The following is a 25,659-nucleotide window of genomic DNA, read 5'->3' as shown; positions in this document are numbered from 1 at the left end:
AGCATGTAGACATTATAAAACCCCTTCCAGAAGGTGGTGCATTTCATTGGAGATGCCAAGGTTGTGGTGTAGAAAGAAATAGTTCTCCTATCGCGTGGTAGGTCATTTACGTGGTTACACTAGAAGAGGAGTTGAGAAATGCCCTGGCAAGAAAGGTGCCCCTATACCAAATGAAACTAAGTTAAAATATATTGAACACCATAAGGCAGCAGAAGAGAGAGAAGGACGCAGGGTAATAGAATTCAATAGCAATAAAAGTAAAAGTAAAAGTAAAAGAGCAAAGGGAATTGAGCCCTCCCTCAAATGTTATAGTACAAGACCACCCCTTTTTTAGTACCACTGAAAATACTGCACTGACTCCGTCCCCCTTGTACACAAAAGAAAGGGGCCACTAGAAACTGCTTTTGAAAACAAGGGTTGGGAAATTGTTGACATTAAGGTGGGAAGATGCATGTATGCAAATGGGTTGTCCTTTAATGTTGTCCGCTCTCCATTTTGGAAGGACATGTTGAGGAGTGCCAGTGAATCTCCAATAGCATATTATGGCCCCATGTATGAGAAAGTGTACACCACCTTGTTGGATCAAGAGGTCCAACGGATTGAAGATCAATTGAAGCCCATAAGGTACTCATGGGTTGAGACAGGGGTGACAATTGTTTCAAATGGGTGGAAGGATTCCAGGAACCGTCCCTTGATCAATGTCCTTGTGGTGTCCCCTAAAGGAGAAATGTTTTTGAAAGCAATAGATTGTGAGGGCCAAGTAAAAGATGGGTCATTTGTTGATATCCTAACGAAGGCCATTGAACAAGTGGGTGCAAGAAACGTTATCCAAGTCACAACGGACAACGCAAAGAATTGTAGAGCACCTAGTTTGTTGGTTGAATCACGATATCAAGATATCTTTTGGACACCTTGTGCAGTCCATTCACTCAATCTTATGCTACAAAAGACTGGGAACCAAATTGAGTGGATCAAAACAGTGTATGAAGAGGTTGGGGACATCCAAATGTTTGTCAAAAACTACCACATGACTCAATCTCTTTTTAGAAACCACTCAAAATTGGAGTTATTGAAGGTAAATGAACTTGAACTCAAGTTAGTAATTTAATTTTTAATATTTGACAATTTCTGATTTTTCATATTTTACTTGTGCAATGTATATACTTTTCTAAAATATTTATCTAATAGTTGTTTTGTGCTCTCTTTTATGTCAAAGGTTGCTGAGACCCATTTTGCATCACATATAATCATCTTAGGACAACTTGTGCAAGTGAAAGATGCACTTCAAGGTATGGTAATCAGCCACAATTGGGGTGTATGGAAGCAAGATAACACTACTAGGGCAAACAAAATAAAGGAGAGGTTATTGGCTAAGTCATGGTGGGAACATGTGGAATATCTCCTTAAGATCAACGAGCCCATTATGAGCATGGTTAGGTACACTGACATGGATAGGCCTTGCTTTCAAGAAGTCTATGTTAGCATAGACTCAATGCTTGAGAAGATCAAGCAAGTTATAAATGAGAAGGAGCAAGATCTACAAGAGACCTTTTTCAAACAAGTGCAAAAAATTATTTTTAACATATGGAACAAAATGACCACTCCATTACATTTGCTTGCCTATTCTTTGACCCCGAAATACTATAGCTCACAATATTGTAGTCTACTAGGAAGGTTGCCACCATATAGAGATATGAAAGTGTTTGACGGTGACGAGTATCAGGCAGCATTTAAAAGACTAGTTCTTGATGATGATATGAGAGATGTAATCATGAATGAGTCCATAGGGTTTGTCATTGCTAGAGGTCTAAGTAACGATGTTCTTCATCATCGGTTCAAGAAAGATGCTCATGATTGGTGGTACATCCATGGTCAAAAATTTCAAACATTGCAGCCCCTTGCAATCAAAGTTATATCACAAGTAACTTTTATTTAAAACAAATTAGCTCACTTTATCTTCAAAAGAATCATGACTAGAAAGCGATTTTAAATTTTTTAGACGATTCAATTAATTCTTTTTTAATTGCTTACCCTATGTTGTCTTCATTGGTTGCTAGTTCTTCTGCATCAAAAAGAAATTGGGGCACCAATTCTTTCATCCACTCGGTGAAGCGCAATAGGTTGTAATCAACAAAGCAGAGAACGTGGTATTTGTGCATAACAACTTGAACCTTCTTTCACACAAGACTCAAGAATACAAAGAAGGGGAGACAAAGAAGTGGGATGTAGGTGCAGAGATTGCGGACTTGGATGCTCCATTGCTTGGCTTAAAATTGATGATTTTGATGACTTTGATGTCAATGCCATTGTTGCTTCTGCTACTAATCCCATTGGCCTTAGTGCAAGTAATACAGGAGAAGAAAAAGAAGAAGATGAATATGAAGAAGAAGATGAAGATTGAAGAATAGATTTTCGTTCCATTAATTAAACAATGAACGTGAAACAATGATACTTGAACTTGATTTTTAAATGTTTTGAATCTTTGATGTTGAAGTTGATTGAACTATGTTACTATATGATGGTATGATCACTATCATTACAAGTTACAATGTTTATGGTGTTTTAAAGATCTTGTTGTTTAAATGTGTTTATGCTACTATGCTACATTCTAATTTGAACTCATGCTTCATAAAAATGTATATATATTTATTATTTATAATTTTTACATGTTTTTGTACTAACGAACCCAAACCCCTTTCCAAAAATTTTAACGAACTTGCGAACCAATTCTCGAACTTCGAGCTTGGAACCAAACCCAAACCGGCAACTTAGCTGAAAACACATCCATGAATGAGTACATTTAATGTCCTACAACTTCCTCTAGAAGAAGATGTTATCTAAGAATGGTAAGGAGTACTTGATGGTGACGGCTTTGGATTTCGATTGCCTCCTTTAGTGAGATTACAATGGGTGCTACCCATTTGCTTGTTTGGATCCAAAGATAATAATCGCCTCTAACATCTTTATCTCCACATTCACCTTGGCAACATATTATTTTCATCATGTACAATCTCTTTCATATCGATTGGGCTCCACATACTAGGGGAATGACATGTATACATAACTCAAGAGGCACTCCCTTCAGGTCTTTGTAGGTCCACCAGAACACATCCTTGTACTCTGAAAAAATTTTATGTCGCGGCATTAAGTAAAGGATTCTAATCATCCTCTACTAATATGTTTTTGGAGCTTGCTTTGTCATCCAAATTTGTCATCTTTAGTGAGGACTCTTTCTGCTCTATGGGCTTGTCCTTACCACATTGTTGCATCGGAGTCTCATTGATTTGGGCCTCTCCTTCTTTGTATTCCCTTTACTCTAGCAAAAACAAGTCCTTCCCTAACCCCTCGTTAACTAGCACCATAATAAATTGAAATAGTTTGTAATCTTCCATCTACCAGAGGAAGAGTTTATTCATAGAATCAATGTTATCTTCAGAGCATCCTTTAAGTTCCAGAACGCCTTCGTCATTGGGCTCCATCTTGCGCTTTTCTTTGTCTAGACCCTACTCTACTCAACTCTCCTTTTGACTCTGACTTAGAAGAAGATGCAAGTTCCTCACTCACAATCCGATCTCGAGGTCAATGAAATATTTTCTTCCTTCACCCTCTATGGATAAGGAGTTTCACCTCCAATTGTGGTTCACTTCGGCCATGACAAGCCACCAGAATCAATGTTATCTTCAAAGCATTCTTTAAGTTCCAGAATGCCTTCATCATTGGGCTCCATCTTGCGCTTTTCTTTGTCTAGACACTAGTCTACTCAACTCTCCTTTTGACTCTGACTCAGAAGAAGATGCAAGTTCCTCACTCACAATCTGATCTTGAGGTCAATGAAATATTTTCTTCCTCCAACCTCTATAGATAAGGAGTTTCACCTCCAATTGTGGTTCACTTCAGCCATGACGAGCCACCCTCTCCCCAAGATGGAATCATATCATTTCTTCTTCAGGCGAATCACCACGAAGTCTAGTATGAAGTGTTGGGTACCAATTGTTACCCGTTGCATCATCTAAGTAGTTGTAATCTTCCATCTACCAGAGGAAGAGTCCATTCATGGAATCAGTGTTATCTTCAAAGCATCCTTTAAGTTCCAAAATACCTTCGTCATTGGGCTTCATCTTGTGCTTTCCTTTATCTAGACTCTACTCTACTCAACTCTCCTTTTGACTCTGACTCAAAAGAAGATGAAAGTTCCTCCCTCGCAATCCGATCTTGAGGTCAGTAAAATATTTTCTCCCTTCGCCCTCTATAGAAAAGGAGTTTCACCTCTAATTGTGGTTCACTTCAGCCATGACGAGCCACCCTTTCCCCAAAATAGAATCATATCATTTCTTCTTAAAGCGAATCACCACGAAGTCCAATATGAAGTGTTGGGTACCAATTGTTATCCGTTGCATCATCTAAGTATCAATCAACTTGATGTCATGTTAGTCGACACCCACAAGATTGAAGGTTGGCAACCACTATATCTGTTTCACTAGATTCTTCCATCTTTCCTTTGGCAACACATTTACCCCCAATCCTCCATCGAGAATAGTGTCGGCAATGATGATTCTAAGGATACCAATTTCCACCATTATGGGGTATCGGCCATTGTTCACCACTAGTAGCATTAGGTCAACCAAAGGGTTGACTAGAACATTTGCATACGTATCGGTACAATGTTTAGTATGGCCACCCTCAACTACGACATTGTCTCCAAAAGGTCTTTGATTTTAACTAATACCTTAGTCCGCATAGATACGAAATCAATCACTGTCATGTTGTGAGTCTCTCTTCTTTCCGCCATCATCTCTTCTCAATGTTTGCCTTTGCTTCCTATACCCTCTCTTTCTCCATTTGGGAGTCTGGGTGTGCTGTCTTCTTGGTATGTTCCTGTGTGATTGTTAGTGACTATTCTTCACCCGACATCTCCATGATCAATAGGTCGACTCCAAGCTTAGAGAAATTGTCATCCTCCTAATCAGCCAAACCACAACATAGACATAAACGTTGTGGGGTTTCTTCCTTCTAATACTCACGACAAAAGTGCCCCCAATGGTTGTAGGCTCAACACTGAATCATGGGGCAATCCTTCGCATCATATTGGATTCGACTACAACCATTGGTGTTGTTATTGTTGCCTCTACCGTCGCGTCGATTGTTACAGTATCCACCTAATGATGCATTGGTATTTGTTATTGTTTTTCTAAGAAGTGTTGGATGCTAAGGACGTCGACAACTATTCCTAAGTGAAGAGTACTTGTGGACACCTTATTTTCATATTGTATGGGCATTCCTTGGTGGAATGTCCCATCACCTAGAAAATGTAGCAAAATGTTTTCTTCAAGCATGTTCCCTTAGTATGACCTTCCTTCTTGTAGTTTGTACACCATAACTCACCTTCGTTCTTGCTTATGCTCTCCCTCATTGCTTCAAACTCCATCATTCAGTGCATGTCCTTCTAAAGGGATTGCACCTTTATATATGATTCTTTATCCTTGTTGCTTCCCTTCGAGGAATCGTCATATGATGATCTATTATTTTCTTTTGAGAGGTTTTTCTCTTGCTCTCAATGTCAAGGGCTCTATTGTACACATCCTCGTATGATACGAGAAGACAAATTTGTGTTTTTCACATAAGAGATGATATCATCCCCTCCATGAACCCACAATTCTTAAGGTCGTCTACCGATTGGTTTTCCATTTTGCCTAACAACTCCTTAATTCATCAAATATATGCTCTTACACTCTCAGTCTTCCCTTGCTTTGTGTTGTAGATTTCCACCGAGATTTCATTATCATCTTTAAGTAGTCTGAACTCTTCTAGAAATAACTTTTTCAAGTCATCCCACTTACTTTTGTCTTATCTACATTGAAGAACAATCACCACTCTGCATAGTGTTGCAGGAAACTGTACTACTTATTCATCCCAATCACTCATCTTGTTAGCCAACCAAATAGTATTGCACATATGATAGTGTTGTACCATATCCTCCCCTCTGGTTTCCAGTGAACTTAGGCAATTTTAGCTTATTTGCCATTATTGAGGTTTTCCTTGTAGTAGGTACTTTGTACTTCTAAACCAAGTAGTATAGAACCAAACAGGTTATTTAAACTTTTGACTACCGTGCCCTAGTAGCCAGTTCCTATAGGTTGTCATCTAAAGACTTTCATTGGTCCAGCTCAGATTAAAAAGACTTTAATTTGTAATATGTACACAGGACTGCACAGGTCTCGAGTTAGACCAGAGGTTTTCTTTACTCCATTCTTTCCTGCCAGTGCCCACATTGACCGGAGTTGTATATTCCTTTTGAAAATTAATATAATATATTGGCTTTGACCTTCTACAAATCAAAAAAAATTATAATAATTATATTTTCAATTTAATATGATAATTGTCGATACAATAATCATATCATCACAGCCTTTACATTATCTATGTCAACTTGAAGGGCACGGACAATAGCTACAATAACATCAATAAATCCAATATATTTTTAGACCTTTTAGTTTTTATAACAATTGTATTACTCACAAAGTTTATCTGCAGGTTTAAAAACAATTCTAACCTCTCCATTACAGTTCAAAAAAATTTATTGTAATTTTAATAATCTGAATTTAACTCCACTCGCTTAAATTCAACTTAAAGAAAAAGTTACTATTTCCGTTTTCAATCTAGATTTATTTGTTTCCAAACGTTATGATTCATGCCCTCTAAATCAGATATCTACTCTCTGTTTTGATTGCAGGAAAAAATTAATTTAAAGAGCAATTTTAATTTAGCTTATCACTGTATTACCTAGGTTTAGCTTAGGCTAGTGTAATAAACGAGCACATTGTGACTCCCCTATCAATAATCTCTGCATTATATTACTGCCATTGGTCTTAGCTATCATCATTGCATGTTTTATAGGTATCCCTTTCAATACCATTGCATGTTGCTTTTAATCTTCGATTCAGTTTTTTCTGTTCAAACCTACAGTTATTTCTTTGTAGCTTTTTCTTTGTTACGTATTTTATCATCAATGTACCATCTATCATTAATAAAAACATTTCCTCTAAGAAATAGTCTTGTATTTTTCAGCAAGCATCACTTATTTATGTTTCACAAAGACCCACGTAAAGCCTTTCTATTTCATTCTCAAATTCATGTTTTATTTTAATGTGAGAGACAATGAAATTCTTCAAATTCTAACAGTTTTTCTTAATCAATTTCTTTTGATAGGGGAAAGGCCATGAGGCTTGTTCATTCCCAAAACCGCATATTGGAAATCCAAGAGCCTGTCACTTATCCGATAAGATTTCTCGATCAGTTCTAGCCAACGAACGGAAATGACTTCAATTCCCCTACACTTTAGGCTTCGCTACACCTAGGCAGCTAAACCTTCACTCCAAACCTGATCACTTGATCCGAAGGTTTTCTATAGCGAATTTAAGCTCTGTAAGTTCTCTGGTTGGCAAAATCCTTAAACTCAATCAAAATAATGTTGAGCGTTGAATGTTTCAATTCAATGAATGTTTTGTATAATATTTGTCAATAATGGATTTGATGCTTGTAAGAAGAAAGATATAGATTTTAGACTTCAAATATAAATCCAATAATACTTCAATGATTCAAAGGACTGGTGCCTTTGCTTGTTTGGCCAATAGAGTCAACTACAACAAGGATTATTACGTATAAATTTATAAAGTTCTATGTACTTATACTATAAACAATTTATTAATCAAGATGCGATAGATCAAATATATATGCAATCTTAAATTAGTCCCGATTGAACATTTAACTCCTATGGTAGGGGGATAAACTGGACACAAATACGAAAACAATTTGATATTTCACTATATCTATGGTGATCACATTTAAGATACTAAACGACCATGTCCACTTATCTGGCATTTAAATTGTTTATAGAATTTTAAAATGATTATAAAGGATGAATCCAAATGTAATTGAATTCTCTATACCTTAAATATAAACAAAAGGCTTTTTATTTATCATTACAATATTATATTTGAATTTTGCATTACAAAGCCATATTTTTCCTCCCTATTCCTCCTTACAAGTGAATGTAAAATACTTTTTCTTATCAAATGCTTTTGTCTTTCAATGTCTTGTTTTAAAATGAGCTCCATATGTATGTATGTGTGTGTGTGTGTGTGTGTGCGTGTGCATGCCTCTTCTAAGTAGGTGTGACTTTTCCATTATTAATATATCCCTTCATATCTAAGAGTCGTCTATATATATGTATGTATGTATGTATGTATGCGCGCATGCCTCTTCTAAGTAGGTGTGACTTTTCCATTATTAATATATCCCTTCATATCTAAGAGTCGTCCTTCTGATAATACCTCTTCACTTTCAACACATAAATTCCTCCTCATATCTTAACCTCAAATTAATTGCACCCTTTGGTAATATAGAATTTGATTATTTTGTTTCCAATGTTAATTACATTCGGACTTGATTGGTCCCGATGAGCTCTTTGCAAATCAATAAACATTATAGCCATCTTGTATATTGTGAATGCTTTCCTTAAGCATATTTCTTTGCTCAATGTTTCATCATATGTAATTGCTAACCTGTTAGGATAGTGCCCAACTTAAACTTACAATAGAAGACAAAGAGAAAATCATAACTGTTATTCTTCAATCATTCCTCAACGCAAATTAAAAAGATGGATGCAATGGATTATTCTCTTGCAGTCTCAAATAAGATTATGAATAGAACTCCGCCCATGAGATATTGATATACTTTGAGGGGTCGCCAACACACACTTCCTGTTCCAAGTCATGTAATTGTACATAGCATGTGATGAGCTTGAGCACAAATGAAAATTGTAAAACTTTACTCTGCTTGGGTATGGATTTCTGTCCAATGACACACTACCCAAATATCCTTGTTTTCTAGTCTTCATGTATAAGACACAATCAGTTGTTTGCCCATAAAACTTCTGTAATGTCCCTTGTAATTTTATTTTTCTAATTTAACACTTAAACGAGTTAATTATGTTTGGAAAGTCTTGATTCAAAATGACTAATGAACTTATTGACATCACGGAGATGTTTCCAGGTTAATATCAAGGGTAGATTATAATCTGTATTTGAACTATCCTCTTGTCATGCGATCAACTTGCCACTGCATAACTTAGAATAACAAAATATTTATTCGAAGACGGATGTTGGTGTCCGTTGGTAGTTTTCTTTGATTCACTGTTTTGATCATATAAGCAATGTAATTCACAGTTCAAGCCCTCTGCTGCTGACTGGTAGCCTCTTCAATCAATGTTTATAAATGAGTCTCCCCTTTATGCTATTTGCTTGCTCGCTGCAGAGATGATGGGAAATTTAATTTACTATTTTCTAGTACTGTGCTCACTGTTATCTCTGCCGGTTTGTATTTCTATCGCTTGAATATTTTTATCACTGCTACCAAACATACTCATTGAAACTCTTTCCACAATATTTAGTTATTCGTTGTCTTAATATATACAACTTGGTTCTTTAGAAGATTGCTTACTCTGCTGAAACAAGTCTCTATTGACTTGGAACTCTTGATTCCATGTATGCATTTTTCTATTCATGTTACATAACACACACACCGCTGTTTCATACCATCACTATTTTTCTCGATGACAGGGTTTCTGAGATTTAATCATCGTGCATGTTTGGTTGTGCACTGTTTGATATCATTTGGACGCTGCCTTTCAGATATTAGATGTGCGTTGAACCAACTTATCATTGTATCCATTAACAGGTCACACCGATGTATATTTGTTTTTATAAATTTCTCTTATTACTTTTGATGGCTTTTATCGCTGCTGGAGATCATCTTCTTTGACATGCCCAACTCCATGGTGGTTGCTGGGGAAAGAGTTCATTTCTTCTCTGTCATGTTCTGTCCACGATACTGGTGAGTGTTTTGTCGTCTTTGTTATGCCGTGATGATCCTTTCTTCTTGGAAACCCGCAGATGAGTTTATTTAATCCATTTGGTCTTCTCTTGACGTGCCTTGATTTGTTTGTGTCCTTCTGTCGGCAAATGAATCGCTACTGCCTTATGATAACCGCTATGTATCATGTTGTTCGAAGACTAGCTCCTTAAAGTAGTCTGTGCTTGACTGGTATGACTATGGTCTTCTATGTTACTGCTTCCCTCCTGTTCCTTCCATCATGCGTAGATAGGTTTCCATCTATATCTTTCTATTCTTCATGTTCACTGTTGACTAGGTCTCAATGAGCTGTTTGAATGTTTAATTGATGGAATTGTTTTAGTAATAATCTAATAATATTTGTACCAAGTCTGAATGAATTCCCAACCGCTGAACATTATCCTGTGCATACAAATTGTTTCTCTATAATATTATATCTGTGCAATCTTACATAATCCAATGATATTACATCTTGTTGCCGACTCCATCCAGGTGTATTCCTCCTTCAATCCATCCCTTCTACCATATATTCTTTGCTGTAATTCTCAAAGCAGACATTTTGTCATGTTCTATCTTTGGCCTGTCACCTTGACTTGATGAATCCGCTGACGGTGATTGTGTTGGAAGTCCTGTGCCTGATGTGGCTGGGTAAGTATTTACTTATGATGGTTCTCTCAAATTATATATTATATATGCCCCCTTGGATCTCCATCCTTAATGTTTTCTGATTTTTATTCCAAACTGCTCTGTTCTTCTTTTTCTTCCTTCCTCCAGTCCTTAATCTTATATAGGCATTTTCCATGGGCATTTGGTGGTCTCTAACCATCACAACCTTTGGTCGTGACTGTTCATTGGGAGGTCATGATTTGTATATTATAAGTTCTATAATATAGTTTTATAAAATGAATAATATTTTATTCATACATTTCTACAATAATATCATTTTATTTATTATAGTATCATATTATTGTATTCATTATTTAATCACATTATAATCATACATAATATATGATATGACTATATTGATAATGTATGATTATGTATCTTATAAATCTTATAAACATGGGGACAGAACTTCGTTGATGGTTCTTAGACCAGTATCTTCTTCCATGGGCATGATGTGAGCACTCTACCTGAAATAATCTTCGTGGCTTTCATGTTCGGTTTCATCATTAGTCTCTACTTCTTTCTCAAAATGATAAGATATGTGATTAACAACTTATATTCTCAGAGCTCTTATGTTATGTCAAGGATCGGAGATAATTTTTATTTGTTTATCTTGTTGTCTTGATGCTTCTCAACAACTGCAGCTTCATAATTTTTCCAATGGTGATTATCACTACAAAAAGATAAAACGTATTAAAGCTTCTAGTCCATTGCTTGATGAAATATCGTTCTAATTAGAATTATGTATTCTTTAGTCATTTTAGAAACTTTCAAATGAGTAATGCCTTCCTGTAGCAAGATACAGAATAAAGCATGTTTTAGCAATCCATGGGGCTCTATCTGACACTCATCCTTACTAATACCCTCATGTACTTATCTCCTTTCTTGCAAGATGGAGATTTGGTTGCTGCATATTGCAGTTTCTTCCTTATTTACTTCATGTTATATATTGGCTATTCTATTGGTGTCATGGTTCATGCCATTATGTCCTAGTCTTTATAGTTGTCTTCTACTTAGTTAGTTTGATCTCTACTATATGTTCATTATATCTTGAGAGAAACCAAGTAAACCCTTGATGACATCTATGACAATTGTTAGAAAGGTTAATCTTTCCTTGGATATATTTTAATTGGGATATTCCAAGGGTCCCTACATGTAGTTTGTCCACTTGTACACATGTGGAGGACATGTCATTGTTTGTCCTTTATTCCACATGTGAGGACAACTCTTGTTTATTTCTTTATTTAGTTTATCCTCCTTAAGAGGATTGTGACACTTTGCACACACCTATTATGAATGTGGCATTCATAGAAATGGGAGTTACAAATGCAACTCCTCTCTCATCTTTATATAAGAGATGCTCCTCCTTCTTTCTTCACAACCACAACACCACTCTAAGCACTTGATGTTATTGTATTGAGCTACTTTTGCTCCAACACTCTCTCTCTCTCTTCTCTAGGCATTTGCCTTCATTCATAATAACTCACAAGGGGTTTTCTTTGCTTTCCCCTTATAAATCCTTGTCTCCATTGTTGAACCATCTTGGTGTATGCTCTTGGAGTTGCTTATCTTATGGTAACATTGTTTCACACTTAACTTACTTGGATTGTTTCTCGTTCCTTGCTCAACATTATCATTTCTTACATGGTATCAGAGCTTGGTTATCTAATCCTTGTTTTAAGTTTTGTGGTGAAGGTTGCCATTCATTGGAGCACACCTTATTTGGAGACGTTATTGAGAGAAGAAGTTTGTGTTGTGATTTTAGCTCTTTTTAACTAATCTTGTGCATGCAAGCTTTATATTTTTTTTTACTAACCCTCTTTGGAAGGCTTGCCGCCAAAGGGTTTTCTTGTAAAGCTTCATATTTTTTACTAACCCTCTTTGGAAGGCTTGCCGCCAAAGGGTTTTCTTGTAAAGCTTCATATTTTAGTAACCCTCTTTGGAAGGCTTGCCGCCAAAGGGTTTTCTTAGTAAATTTTAATTATTTTTTGGTTTGTTTTGGACGGCATGCCGCCAAAACAAAACATATTACATTGGTAAAGCTTTTTATAAAAACACAATAGTAAAGCTTTCTAACTCTCTACTTTTTCTTCTTCATTTATAAAAAAATTTTCTTTAGAAAAAAATAATATATTTTACTATATTGTGTTTTTTAAAAACATAGTGCAAAGCTTCTTTTTATATATAAAATAAAAAAATATATATTTTAATTAATTTGGTTGGGCGGCCGCGCCACCCCGTGCCACCGCGCGCAACCGCCGCCGACGGCACAGTCCCCATATCTCCACGCGCAAACGCCGCCGGTCCAGACTCGCGCCGCCGCGCGCAAACACCGCCACCGGTCCAGACTCGCGCCGCCGCGCGCAAACACCGCCGCCGGTACAGACTCCACGCCGCCGCGCGCAAACACCGCCGCCGGTCAAGCTCTGCACCTCTGCGACTCTAAAGCAACTCTGCTCGCATTTTAAACCCTAACCACCGCTTCTGCCACTCCCATAACTCCGCCCGCCAACCGACCTCGGCCCCTCCTTTGGCCACACGGCAACCAGCGACCTCGGCCCTCCTTTGGCCACGCGGCAGCCACCGACAAGCTCCGCTCCCCTTTCAAATTTTTTTAAAAAAAATTTTCCCCCTCTTTGCTAATTTTAAACCTTTTATGTTTTTTTAAAAATTTTGTTTTAACTCAAACTAATAACACCTGTTTTATATTAATGTTTTTATTTGTTTAACAAATCAATTTTTTTTAATTTTCTTTCACACAAATAGTTCAAATTAAATAAAAAATATTCTTAATCTTATAAAAAAAAAAAAAACAAAAAAAAATCAATTTTTTTTTCAATTAATAAAATTTAAATTTTTTTCTCTCATTTAACAATTTTTTTTTTCCATTCATCTGATTTTCAAATTAGGGCATTTATTTTTTTTCTTCAAAAAAAACCGAAGAATTTTTTTTCCTAATCATGTCAACATTAATTCCAGAAATCAAACTTAATTATTCTAATTATCATTCTTGGAAAACTCATATCTCATTTATTTTTCATTTTAAACATCTCTTCGAAATAGCCACTGACCCTTCTCTTGAGCCCAGTTCAGCAGCTACTCAAGACGAGAAAGATACTTGGAAAGCTAAAAACGAAGAAGCTTTAGGGTTAATTGGTATTTCTATTATTCTCGATTTATATGTTTTAATTGCTCACTGTTCTAAAGCTCATGATGCATGGTCCATCTTGAAAACCAAGTATGACAGTGGCGATGAATACCGCAAAATACAATTGCAAGATCAACTCGAAGATCTCAGGTATGCAGATTTTAAAGGTATGGATGAATTCCTCTTAAAATTTGATTCTCTTAAAAGTCAAATTATGGCTTTAGGTGTTCAATTAGAGGACATTCGTTTAATCCATCTTATTCTTAAAAAATGTCTTTCTAGACAATTTCAACAGTTTATAACCAATATTCATGCACAGCTTGCTATTCCTACTTTAACTTCTCAGTTAACTTATGTTATTTTTCAAACTTTATTAAGACAGGAAGAAGCTAAGCTAATTCAGTTTGGTACTCTCAAATCAACTGAACATGCATTTGTCTCTAGAAATTCAACTAATAATTTTCGTTCCAATAATAATAATTACAAACAATCTAATTCTAATTCAAATAACACAAACAATAAATTTCATCCCAAATATAATAATAATACCAATCATCCTAATTATACTCGTAATACTAATAATCAAAGGAACCATTCCAATTCCAAACCTCATTGTTCTTATTGTGGCAAAGATGGTCACCTTGTCAATAACTGTTTTAAAAAACAAAATGATAAAAAACCTATGAATCCTAGTAGCAATCATCAAACCTCAAACCATAAAAAAGGTCATTCGACTAGTTCTAATCCTCGTCATGCTTTTACTTGTAGCTTTAATCTTTGCAGACCTTTAGAATGGATTGTTGATAGTGGTGCATCACAACATGTCACTTCTCATAAAAAAAAATTTGATTCTTTACAACCTGATATTGCTAACATTCCTATTCAGTTAGCTAATAATCAGACTTGTAAAGTTGAAGGACTAGGTGATGTTACTATTCCTAATAGTAAATTGCATGATGTTTTATATGTACCTGACTTGAAAACTAATCTACTTTCTGTTTCACTGCTATGTCAGAACTATAAAGTTGAATTCTACAAAGATACATGTTATATTATAGATCCTCAAACTCTCAAAGTGATTGCTCATGCTAAAATGGATAATGACAATTTGTTTAAATTCCATGAATTTGCTAGTTCATGATATTCTCTACATACTTCTATTGATTTCAATATATGGCATGAAAGAATTGGTCATTTAAATTCTGATTATATTACTTTCATGCAAAAGCATAATATGGTTGATGGCTTGCCTAACATTATTCCTTCCAAGATTGCCTGTACAGGTTGTATGAGTGGTAAAATGCATAGGGAGCCCTTTCCAAGTGGAAAATCATGGCGAGCAACTCATAAGTTGCATCTTGTCCATAGTGATCTTTTGGGTCCCATGGAGAATACCTCCATCCAAGGTTCTCGGTATGCACTTACCTTTGTTGATGATTTTTCTAGACGAACTTGGATCTATTTTTTGCATAGCAAGGATCAAGTTCTTGATATATTTATTGAATTTCAGTTATATGTTGAAAGGCAATCTGGGTATAAACTTAAAATTCTTAGAACTGATAATGGGAAGGAATATGTGAATAATGCTTTTCATTCTTATTTGAAATCATGTGGAATTAAGCACGAGCTTACTATTCCTTATACACCACAACAAAATGGTGTAGCGGAAAGAAAGCATCGGACCATTGTTGAAATGGCTAGAAGCATGTTGCATGCTAAGAATTTGCATTATAAATTTTGGGCTGAAGCCATATTTTGTGCAACTTATATTCTTAATCGGACTCCTACCAAAGCTCTCAAGGCTATCACTCCAAAAGAGGCTTGGTCTGGTAGGAAACCGAATTTACATCATTTACGGATATTTGGTTCTATTGCTTATGTTCATACGCCTAAACAAAAAAGGCATAAATTAGATGCTAAGTCATCTCCTTATATGTTTGTTGGCTATGATGAAAACACTAAGGGTTATCGTGTTTATGATTCCACTACTAACAAAGTTCAAGTTGCTAGAGATGTTTGCATTGCAGAAAATGGCGTTCATGATTGCTCTACTACAACGGATGAAGAATTCAGTGGCACTAAAATTGTGCTGGTGGAGGACCAACCTCCTTCTCTTAACCCTACTCTTTCTCTTAATCAAGTACCACTGGTTATTTCTGCTCCTACATCTCATGATACTCAAATAGATACTAATGATACTTTTATTACTCATGATTCTTCCTCTAGTGATAATTCCATTACAACTAAACGTAAACCTAAATGGGCTCAAAACCTCATCAATGAAGCTGATGATTATATTTCTAAATCTGGTGGAATTAAACATAGAAGGATTAATTATTGTAATTATGCTTTGATGACTACTATTATGAATTCTAACGATCCTAAGTCTTTTGATCAAGCTAACTCTCAACCTCATTGGCAGAAAGCCATGCAAGAGGAATATGATTCGTTACTTGCTAATCACACTTGGGACTTAGTCACATTACCTCCTGGCAAAAATCTAGTTTCATGTAAATGGTTATATAAAACAAAATTGAATACCAATAATGAAATTAGTAAGTTTAAAGCTAGACTAGTTGCTAGAGGTTTTTCCCAAACTGAAGGCTTAGACTATAATGAAACCTTTGCACCTGTTGCTAAAATGCCTACTATCAAATTAATTCTTGCTTTAGCATCTAAAATGAATTGGCCCATTCATCAAATGGATGTTAAAAGTGCCTTCTTAAATGGTGAGTTACATGAAGAAATCTATATGGCTCAACCTCCTGGATTTGTTAAGAAAGGTAGTGAAAATCTAGTTTGCAAATTGAACAAATCTATTTATGGTCTTAAACAATCACCTAGAGAATGGTATTCTCAAATTAATTCTTTCTTCATTTCTCAAGGTTTTACTAGAAGCAAAAATGATCCTAATTTGTATATTAAACATACTAACGATGATATTATCATTGTTATTGTTTATGTAGATGATTTAATTCTCACTTCTAGTTCAGACATTTTGATTTCTGATATTAAATTCCAACTTAAACAAAAATTTCAAATGACAGACTTAGGTATCTTACATTACTTCTTAGGTATGCAAATTTTTCAAACTCCTAAAGGTATCTTTGTTTCTCAAAGAAAGTATGCTTATGATCTTTTAGAAAAATTTAAGATGAATGACTCTAACCATGTTTCAATTCCATGTGAATTAGGAACTAAATTAATGAATGATATGAATACTCCTTTTGTTGATGAAACTTTGTATAGACAGTTAGTAGGAAGTTTAAATTATTTAACTCTTACTAGACCTGATATTGCTTATAGTGTTGGATTAGTTTCTCGCTTTATGTCTAAACCTCAACAAACTCATTTTAAAGTTGCTAAACGCATCTTAAGGTATATTAAAGGAACTATTAATATAGGCTTATTTTATGATCCAAACTCTGAATTTATTTTACATGGCTATACTGATTCCGATCTAGGTGGAGATCCCAATGATGGGAAATCCACTTGTGGTTATTTTTTCTTTGTTGGTTCAGGTCCAATTTCTTGGAAAAGCAAAAAGGAACACTCTATTTCCCTATGCTCAACTGAAGCTGAATACAAAGGTTGTACCAATGCAGCTAAGGAAGCTTTGTGGATTCGAAGACTTCTTGATGATTTGGGTCTACCTCAACAATTACCTACACCTATACATTGTGACAATCAAAGTGCTATTGCCTTGGCAAAGAATCCAGTGTATCATGCCCGCACCAAACATATTTCACTTCAACATCACTTCATTCGAGAACAAGTTGAAGACAATCAAATTATTCTTCTTTATTGTAAAGGAGAAGATCAAGTGGCTGATATTTTAACCAAACCACTTTCTAAAGAGAGATTTCAGTTCCATTGTAAAAATTTGGGTTTACAACCCGTTGAAGTAAACTCCCCAAGTAAAGATTAAGGGGGGGTGTTAGAAAGGTTGATCTTTCCTTGGATATATTTTAATTGGGATATTCCAAGGGTCCCTACATGTAGTTTGTCCACTTGTACACATGTGGAGGACATGTCATTGTTTGTCCTTTATTCCACATGTGAGGACAACTCTTGTTTATTTCTTTATTTAGTTTATCCTCCTTAAGAGGATTGTGACACTTTGCACACACCTATTATGAATGTGGCATTCATAGAAATGGGAGTTACAAATGCAACTCCTCTCTCATCTCTATATAAGAGATGCTCCTCCTTCTTTCTTCACAACCACAACACCACTCTAAGCACTTGATGTTATTGTATTGAGCTACTTTTGCTCCAACACTCTCTCTCTCTCTTCTCTAGGCATTTGCCTTCATTCATAATAACTCACAAAGGGTTTTCTTTGCTTTCCCCTTATAAATCCTTGTCTCCATTGTTGAACCATCTTGGTGTATGCTCTTGGAGTTGCTTATCTTATGGTAACATTGTTTCACACTTAACTTACTTGGATTGTTTCTCGTTCCTTGCTCAACATTATCATTTCTTACAACAATTTCACCAAGTCGCCAACATTATCTCTCAAAGATGCCATAAATGGAGGCAAAAAATTGGGGCTCCATCAGTGGTTCTTGTTTAGGGACATATATCCCTTGGGGGCATAATGAGGTTCCAGTTATCTCTAGAGGAGTAGCTCGAGCATCCATGCTTAACATCTCATCAATAAAACTCCTAATAAAGCTCCAAAGGATATGAACCCAAACGAGGCTTGGTCCAGTAGGAAAGCCAATCCTAAGCCTTTAAGGATTTCTGGTTCAATTGCTTATGTTCATAAACTTAAACAGAAGAGGCACAAATTAGATTCTTAATTTTCTCCCTTCATATTTGTTGGTTATGATGAAAAATTTAAAGCATTCTAGTTTGGAATCCTATTACTAACAAGGTAAAAGTTGCTAGACACTTTTGTATGGCAGAAAGTGGAGTACATGACTGTTCTAATGTGCAGGATGTGGAGTTTAGTGGAAGTAAAGTTGTGCTTGTGGAGTGAAAAACCTCCTCTAAACCTTACTCCTAATGAATTTCCTTCTATTCCCTCTAGTGATAGTGATGATGATGATAATATCTCTACTCATGATTTTTTTCTAGTGACGAGTCAGTTACTTCTATGAGAAAGCCTGAATGGTTTAACAATTTGCTTCAAGAAGAGATGATTATATAGCTAGAATGAGTGAACTTAAACCTAGGAGAGTTAATTACAGCAATAATGCGTTGATGTCTTTATTATGAATTCTAATGATCCTATATCTTTTGAGATGATTATATAACTAGAATGGGTGAACTTAAACCTAGGAGAGTTAATTACTGCAATAATGCGTTGATGTCTTTTATTATGAATTCTAATGATCCTATATCTTTTGAACAAGCTAAAACTCAACATAATTGACAAAAATATATGCAAGAAGAATATGATATTTTAAATTTCAATCAAACTTGGGATTTAGTTGCTTTACTTCATGGTTAAATTTGGTTTCATCCAAATGGTTATATAAAACTATATTGAGTGCCAACAATGAAATTAGAAAGTTTAAAGCGAGGTAAGTTGCTAGAGGTTTCTCGCAAATTGAACACTTATATTACGAGACTTTTGCTCCTATTGATAAAATGCCTACTATTAGAATTGCTCTTGCTTTATCTTCTAAAATGAATAAGCCTATTCACCAAATGGATGCTAAAGTGTTTGTTTAAAAGATGATTTGCAGCAGGAATTTTATGTCTCAAGCTCCTACATTTGTTGAAAAAGGTGATCACTATTTAGTTTGGAAGTTGAAGAAATCCATTTATGGATTAAAACAATATCTGAGACAATGGGAATCTAAGATTAATGCATGCTTGCTTAATCAAGGTTTTCTGAGGAGAAAACTTATCCTAATCTATATATTAAATATAGTGAAGATGATATTATCATTATTGTTCTATATGTGGATAATTTGATTCTTACTTCAAATTCAAATACATCAATTTCTGATATTTAGTTTCAACTTAATCAAAAGTTTCAAAAGACAAATTTAAGACTTTTACATTAGTTTCTAGGAATGCACATTTGGAAAACCCCAAAGGATTTTTCTATCTCAAAGTAAATATGCTCAAAATCTTCTAAACAAGTTCAAAACTTAGATACCAGTGCTCTTTGGTTTTTGTTGGGTGCTGGTGCTATTGTGCATGGGCACGTGGATGCATCCTGGTTCTATGTGTGTGAGCTCAGGAAGCGCATCCTGGGACTGGGGTTGCTCTCAGGATGCATTGAAGAGCATCTAGAGAATACCGACAGTCCTAGGATGCGCTTCCTGGGAGAACTCTCAGAGCAATTAAAATAAAATAAAAATCGTGCATAAGTGCATCAGAATCTAGCACCCTCATCAGCATCAGAACCCGAACAGATAACTTTAGGTTTAAAATGAATGATGTTACTCATGTTTCAATTCCGTTTGAACTAGGCATTTAGTTGATTGATAAGCAAACTCCATTTTTGGATGGTACTTTATATAGACAACATTTCCAGTTTATATTCCTTCAGTTCTGTAAACACCAGATTGCTATTTAAGTTGTTAACCACAGAAGTTTTTTGAACTTCTGCTATGAATTCAGTCAACCATTTATAAACAGAAATTGGAGAACGTTTTTGTGGAATGTTGGTTGTATGTGTGCGCGTGTGTGTGACTGTGTGTGTATGTATGTATATGTATATGTATGTGTCTGTATATATATATATATATATATATATATATATATATAGACACGCATATAAATATCTACGTTCCCACACACATGTACATATATCTATATGTGTATGTGTATATGGATCTATAGTTGCATGCATACATATATACACACTTATAAGGGTCCACATCCTTTTCCTAGTTTTCTTCAAGTGTGGCAATTGCAGCATAAATTTTGTGGCTGTATTTCATGATCATTACTTTTTTGTCGTCTGCAAACTGCAAATTTACTCCATTGTGAGCATTTTCTTAATCCCTGCCAATGTTTTACAAAATGTCCATATATTACTTTTTCAATGAAAAGGGTTTGTGAAAATCTTTACGTAACTGAAATTTAATAACAGCTGTTTGAAAACTATAATACTCCAATATTGAAAAAAAAATTGTGGTTGCAATTTGTTAAACATAATGCTTGCAAGTTGAACCATCAAAAAAAAGCAAGAGCGGTCAAATGTTTTGATCTCAATTCCTCTCTATCTTTTGTGTCATCTTGATGATGGACCATGTAGCATGATCCCAAAATTTTGATGATGAAAAATCACGCAGTTTAATCCAGAGAAGCAACCATCTAAGGACATTGCAATTTAGCCAAAATAATTGAATTTCACATAAATTTGCAACACAAACTCAATGATCTATAATGGAATGCTACTAAACAGGCACGAAAACATCAGCTAATCCAAATAAAAGAGAAATGGTGCGAACTAACAATGATATATGAAAGCATGAAGAGAATTAAAGCTAGATACGTTATGACCAAAACAAAAATAAATAAAAGATAGTCTCCAAAACACTTCCATTGTTCTAACCTAAGCACCCTAAGATTAGATCATTAATCACCTGGGCAAGTGGGTTTCTATCAAGCTTTAAACACCGAAGATTGGAAAGACATGCAACAATCGCACCAGGCCAATTCTCTATCCTGTTATCTGACAAAAGTAAGGTCTGCCATTTCAAAACAAGATCAGTAGCTGAACATAATATGACAGGTTTAAGTCATGTCTGCTTCTTTTCCATTATGTAAATTTAGAGCTCACAGTTTTTAAAGAACCTGTCATCATTAATGCACTTGAATTAAGCAGCGATTTAGATAACTTAAAACAACAATTGCCAAGGATGTTCATCTATATCAATCAGTTCTATACACAATGTAACTCATTCAAATGGCAGTAAGAAAAATCTATTTTTACCCAAAATTATATCTATACCTGAAGGGTGATACTGCAAGAGTTATACCTGGGTTTTAAAGTGCCAATGGCAATTCCAAACTTTCGTTAGTAAGAAGGGTTAGTAAAACTGAACAGGATTACAAGTACAAAGGTTAGGCATTAACATGTCGACTAAAGGGAATACTGCATATTCCCACATTTTAGCAGATATTTTTCATGCGTGTTCTGAAAAATTGGGACTTTCTATGGAACCCTAGGTGAAGAAGAATTAAGACTCATGTAGTTAATCCTATGATTTTTTGAATGGGTGATTATCTTATTCTTCATTGTTGCAACTATCAGAATTCAATATAGAACCATACTAATGCTGCTTTACAAGCAATTGCACTCTACCAAAAAATTAGCTGACTAAAATAGTCAACATACAATCCCTATAAATCGTGCAAAAGATGCTGAAAATGTATTGGGAAACATACATCTGAAAAAATTAACAATCCAAGGAATGTGAAAATAGAGCATTAAAATCAGTTTCTGTTTCCTTCCACATAAGTTAAGTGCCAACGTACAGAATAGAATGAATATTAGCGTACCAGTGAAGCAATCTCTTATTATCTGGTGATCTGTGGTCACTCTTTGGCGTGACCATTCAGATTTATACCTCCTCCAAAACAAACCCTGAGTTACCTGATCCTTCACACTAACAAATTCTTCAAAGTCATAGTCACAGCTCAATATATAGTAGCAGACCTACAGAGTTTTACTTTAAATGTGTCAGTGAACCTGCAGCAATCATGGTCTTCTCACCTATTGTGGATTCCACAGAAGTTTTGAAGAAGTTATCATGTTTGAACTATATAAGCTATTAGTTAAATAATGCTACCCTCAAGATTTCTAGGAAAGAGTTCACTGGTAATTTTCTTGCAATTTTAGCCCCTTTTTTCTCGAATCTGTGTAACTTCAGATGGCGGCTGGCAAGAAGATCAAGGGGAGTGTGATACACAGGATTGGAATGAAAATTTATATTGCAGTTTTTGCATCAGAACAAGATAGATACTGAATAAAATTCTTAGTTAAGGTCTCTATCTCTTGACTCATGAGTAGCTCATTGTGAAACCCTTTAAGGTAGAGCCCAATTTCTGTCAGAAATTCCTGATGAACGGTTCACCATGATTTCTTTTCCCCTATAACAATTAAAGGACTAATCTCTCTCTATTAGTATAAATCAAATTTAAATACTTGTTTTATTGCTTCTGTAACTTGGAAGAAACAGATAATCTCTTATGCACAGTTTTAAGTGGTTGTGTAATGAACCCCCATTACAGAAGGTTTATTATCAAGGATTAAAATCAAATAGTTACAGTGTCAGCTCAATTTCATATGTATTCCATTTGTAATGTCCACTATATAATTAAATAATTCAATTTAACAGTAATTGTATATGGCCCCAAAACTTAATAATAATATCTCTTGAACCTTCACCAAGTGTTGTGCCTTATAAGGCACTCTAACGAGTGGTTCATAAGGCACAACACTTGGTGAAGGTTTTGCAAATGGGGTTGCAAGCAGAGCAGGTTTAACCATGGAAGGAACTCCGTAGTTAAGCGCGCTCAAGCTGGAGTAATATTGAGATGGGTGACCTCCTAGGAAGTCCTGGTGCTTCACCTCTATGAGCATCACCTAAGACTGATGAGTGCTAAGTGTTCCATTTATTCTCATGAGAGATGGATTCGTGTTGAGTCACTACTCATGCAATATGGGTCAATGAGTTTGACTCAAAAATTACACAGTTAAATCCTGATAGCAATATCACAATTTGACTTGCTGTGGAAACTATCTCCTACTTATCAATTGATGAGCTTAAGGGGCTTTCTAATGAATGGTTCATAAGGCACAACACTTGGTGAAGGTTTTGCAAATGGGGTTGCAAGCAGAGCGGGTTTAACCATGGAGAGAACTCCGTAGTTAAACAGGCTCAAGCTGGAGTAGTACTAGGATGGGTGACCTCCCGAGAAATCCTGGTGCTTCAACTGTGTGAGCATCACCTAGATCCAATGAGTGCTAAGTGTTCCATTTATTCTCATGAGAGATGGATTTGTGTTGAATCACTACTCATGAAATATGGGTCAATGAGTTTGACTCAACAACTACACATTTAAATCCTAATAGCAATATCACAACATAAAATTTGTCCCATGAAATCTAGGTTTTCCTACCATGTATATTAGATTTTCTCTTAAAGTGTGTAATTTTGAGCCCAAGAACCCTCAACAAGATACTTGATAATGCACACAGTTAATGGATAACATTAAGCCAGCCATTTACAAATAGGATTATCTAAAACTAAGTAATTTGAGGACATTGAACCAAGCAAGTCTAATATGGCAATGGGTCCTTATGATTAGTGGGCATTTCTACTAAATAGGGTAATCAATTCCTATGATTAGTGGATGCATCAACCCACCAATTGCAAAAAGAGTTACTGATGATACCCACTATCAGAGGATACTTGTAACATAATGATCAAAAACATGATTGAAGATGTAACCTTACAATAAGGGACAGTAAACAGATTATGTGCAAAAAACCCAAGATAAAATCTAATTATTTGACAAGTTTTTAGTTTATCAATTACTTGAACTATTTGTAAAGTTGGCATCTGACAGCAAGTCTGATAGAGACGAAGTTAGATGAATACTAAAATAGTGATGAATACAGAAATCAACTGCATTAGATGCCCATCTAGTAGACAGTGATTTGGTGATGCTCTCTACTCGTCAAAAGAAACATGTTTTGGTTACAGAGTTTTGGAATTATTGTACACATCTTATACACGACAATCTTTTAATTGGTCACTGGATGCAAGTAAAAGTGGGAAAATTCATAGCAATCTGTCTGAATTGCACAACTATCTCTTTAAATCTCTATAAGCATTCACATGAAAGGAGTCTCAAGGGATGTTCTTCAAATAGGAGGACTGAATTATTGAAATTTTGTTCTTAGAGCAGAAATGGTTCAATTAATTAGTGACGGAAAGTGCTTCATACACAAGAGGTTCGGTTGTTCAAATTAGTGTTTTCTTCAAGAACAAGGAGACGTTGTTCCCAGTGATATGCTTCTCAAACACAAGCACAAATTGTTGCTTTTGTAGTCTTTGGATACAGAAGACCACATTATTCCTGATGGTGTTTTCTTTATTCACAGAAGACCAATTTATTCCTGATGGTGTTTTCCTTGGCCACAGAAGGCCAGGTTTCTCCAAGAAAAATGCAATTTAATTACACAATCCGGATTTTCCATAGCTATGATTATCCAAGTAAACTATTTTGGCTATCTAAACACTGTTTAAGTAGTGATTTGGGAAGAGATGTATTAAGTAATTTAAGAACTGGTGAAGAAAAAGAAACCTGCAATGCAAGTATTCATATTGTGAACTTTCACTACAAATCTTTTGCCCCAAAAGCAAACAAGTCTTACCTCAAGCAATGTACACAGTGAAAGCTCATTTGGCAACTCTCTGATTCCATTCTTACAAACATCCAACATAACTAGTTCTCCCGATTCCCATGCAGCAGGTGGTATGCTTTCCAGGCCAAGCCCACTAATACATAATGCCTATTCCAAGAAAATTGAATGCCAAAGGACAATAGTAAGTCACTAAATTTCATACTAATTCTATAATCTAATGTCATACTCCTTTACCGATGGAATAGAACCTTAACTCCAGTGAAAAGATAGAACATCAAATACAGTGAAAAGGAATCTCAACCGCAAACCTTTGAAGATGATGCCTGTCGAGAAGCTGCTGCAATGCAATCATTATTATCAACTCCAAAAAAATTTGATGAAGAAGCAATGTTTGATTTGGACTCTGTATTGTAAAATATAACTCAAGTTATAACATAATCTTGTTAAATAGATAAAAAGAACATATCAAGTAAGCGCTTCCATGAGTCTACAGACTAGCAAAGAAATTAGAGCAGAGGATAACATTTACAGACTTAAAATCCACCATCACCAAATTCAAATTGCAGAAGGAACCAAGTTTGTACTAACA

At 35.3% G+C, this 25,659-nt stretch overlaps 1 protein-coding gene across 3 annotated transcripts in view; it reads right to left on the bottom strand.

The window, feature by feature from the left end:
• The window catches only part of LOC149541067 (Leucine-rich repeat (LRR) family protein), a 243,758-nt gene that overhangs the window by 71,248 nt on the left and 146,851 nt on the right, over nt 1-25,659 (bottom strand). For all 3 annotated transcript variants that reach the window (XM_089802058.1, XM_089802059.1, XM_089802060.1), the window contains exons 14-16: nt 25,379-25,473; nt 25,080-25,217; nt 21,277-21,381 (exon numbers count right to left, since the gene is read on the bottom strand). In XM_089802058.1, coding sequence (XP_089658184.1) covers nt 21,277-21,381; nt 25,080-25,217; nt 25,379-25,473 — 338 coding nt within the window. The remainder of the gene's footprint in view (nt 1-21,276; nt 21,382-25,079; nt 25,218-25,378; nt 25,474-25,659) is intronic.

Source organism: Cupressus sempervirens, chromosome 9 (assembly GCF_028749045.1).
Source record: "Cupressus sempervirens isolate cs-2001-9-10 chromosome 9, ASM2874904v1, whole genome shotgun sequence".
Taxonomy (NCBI): Eukaryota; Viridiplantae; Streptophyta; class Pinopsida; order Cupressales; family Cupressaceae; genus Cupressus; species Cupressus sempervirens.
This window is presented reverse-complemented; position numbering and strand designations above follow the sequence as displayed.